The following is a 1,718-nucleotide window of genomic DNA, read 5'->3' on the forward strand; positions in this document are numbered from 1 at the left end:
GTAGGGTTCATGCAGGATTTATGTGTGGACTGCCCTCCAGTGGTGGTCATGCTGTCAGCAATCATTCTAATTTGATTAGATATTTCACATCTTTATAATGAGACATTATTTGATGCTCAGTTCATCATTTAATAGACAGATGTAGAGGAAAGATCAGGAGACAGTTGTCAGTTTAGCTCGTACACTTTATTGAAGTAAATTGGAGCAGAACAGGGTAATGTATCTCAACAATAGAGTTAGATCTTCTTGCTGGTACGTACAAAAACGACCGGACCATTGACACTAGTTGCTGTGGAGGTCTGTAAAGCAAAGCAAGGGGACTTTAGCTACTTTACAAGAATTAGGCCTATATGATTACATCACGTCTAAAATGATAATATCTCACCTCCACCAGCTTCCCACCGCTGATCTCAGATGTATGGTGGTACTTGGGGAAACTTATGGCCAGCTTGGCCCCTTCCATGGAGACTACACCCTGGTGAGGACAGATGAACATATTAGCATTTAAGAATCTCAATGAAGTTGGAGATAAACAGTCATTTTCAGAAGCTTCGAACCAATCTCTCTTATGTCAGGACTTTCTATGCCAAACCTTAAATTTCTTCCCTCCAACAGTCTCCATCTCACTCTCTTTGCCAACGATGAATTTGTTGGTCACAACGTGGTTTTTTGGGTAGTACTGGATCCATGTGTATTCCTCTCCGTTCTGGATGACCTCTGTCACAAGCTTGAAGTCACGGCCCTTCGAGATGACATCATCAGGGATACCTGCGGTGTGTAAGAGCGATCAGAATTTAGAGTAGCTCATTTTGTACTATCTGGTTTTTGTGACGAGTTATAATGAAATTAAATACAATACTAATAAAGGAGGCGGGGCTTGATTTCTTAAAGCATTTTTCTAAATCCGATATTCTTACAAATATAATATGCACACACGTATATTCAAATTTAAATCTACACCCTTAAAATAAACCTTTCATTGAACACTTATAAAAAAAACATTTTTTCTTAATGTGAAGAACATTTTAATAACCTAAAGGACCTGTAAAATGGAAAATTTCCATTGATTTTAAAAGTTCTTTGTAAATGCCAATAAAGAACATTTATTATTTGGGTGACAAGAACCTTAAGACATGATGCTTGCAAATGATGTGCAGGACAACATTTTCTTGTCCAAAGCAATTCATGGTACAAGGACAGTCTAAACTAGATCAAGTGGATGGAAGTGTGGCCCGAAATTAAAGTACTAAATACATTTTTTGAGTAGTAACTCTTCCACTGACGTTACCACCAGCAACAGAACAAAAAATATTGTTTGAAAAGAAGCGGCTTACCAATCAGTTTGCAGAACTCTTCATATCCGTCCTGAGATTCGCTTTCCCACTTTCCGCTGAAAGCCATGGTTTGGGTGTTGATTGTTTAGTGGAGATGAAGAGCGAGCTGAGAGCTGAGGTACTGATGGGTCGAGTTTCCTGTACTTATATACCCTACCGCTCTTCAACTCTGCCTTTTTTTCCAAACATTATGGGCACACCATCATAATAACCAAGCCATATACTTTTACGATGGCCTCACAAAAGAGCAAGTCATCAAGTGCATGACCGCAAGGCTGGTTACCTGGGTTGCAATGATGAACCATACATGGGCAATGAAGAAAAATCAGTGACTTCAAATCTTTTGCAGTACAGCTTATAAGTCTGTACAGTGTGATATAACAT

General features: G+C 38.9%; 1 protein-coding gene across 1 annotated transcript; it reads right to left on the reverse strand.

Moving 5' to 3' along the window:
- Positions 1 to 202: 202 nt before the first annotated feature.
- fabp6 (fatty acid binding protein 6, ileal (gastrotropin)) lies at positions 203 to 1,452 on the reverse strand. Its single transcript, XM_077232716.1, has 4 exons — positions 1,335 to 1,452; positions 593 to 768; positions 386 to 475; positions 203 to 299 (listed from the first exon to the last, which is right to left on the reverse strand). Exons 1-4 carry the CDS (start codon positions 1,399 to 1,401, stop codon positions 237 to 239), a joined length of 396 nt encoding a protein of 131 aa, XP_077088831.1. The 5' UTR covers positions 1,402 to 1,452; the 3' UTR covers positions 203 to 236.
- Between the last annotated feature and the right edge of the window lie 266 nt (positions 1,453 to 1,718).

Source organism: Siphateles boraxobius, unplaced genomic scaffold (genome assembly GCF_051911475.1).
Source record: "Siphateles boraxobius isolate OS27281-9 unplaced genomic scaffold, OSU_SipBor_1 18, whole genome shotgun sequence".
Classification (NCBI taxonomy): domain Eukaryota; kingdom Metazoa; phylum Chordata; class Actinopteri; order Cypriniformes; family Leuciscidae; genus Siphateles; species Siphateles boraxobius.

Bases quoted from the DNA above. Each gene is read 5' to 3' on its own strand.
- fabp6 (XM_077232716.1), bottom strand. From the start codon at position 1,401: ATGGCTTTCAGCGGAAAGTGGGAAAGCGAATCTCAGGACGGATATGAA. The intron at 769-1,334 runs GTAAGCCGCTTC...TACACACCGCAG, and splicing joins AGAGTTCTGCAAACTGATTG to GTATCCCTGATGATGTCATC. The intron at 476-592 runs GTTTGGCATAGA...TGTCCTCACCAG, and splicing joins TTGGAGGGAAGAAATTTAAG to GGTGTAGTCTCCATGGAAGG.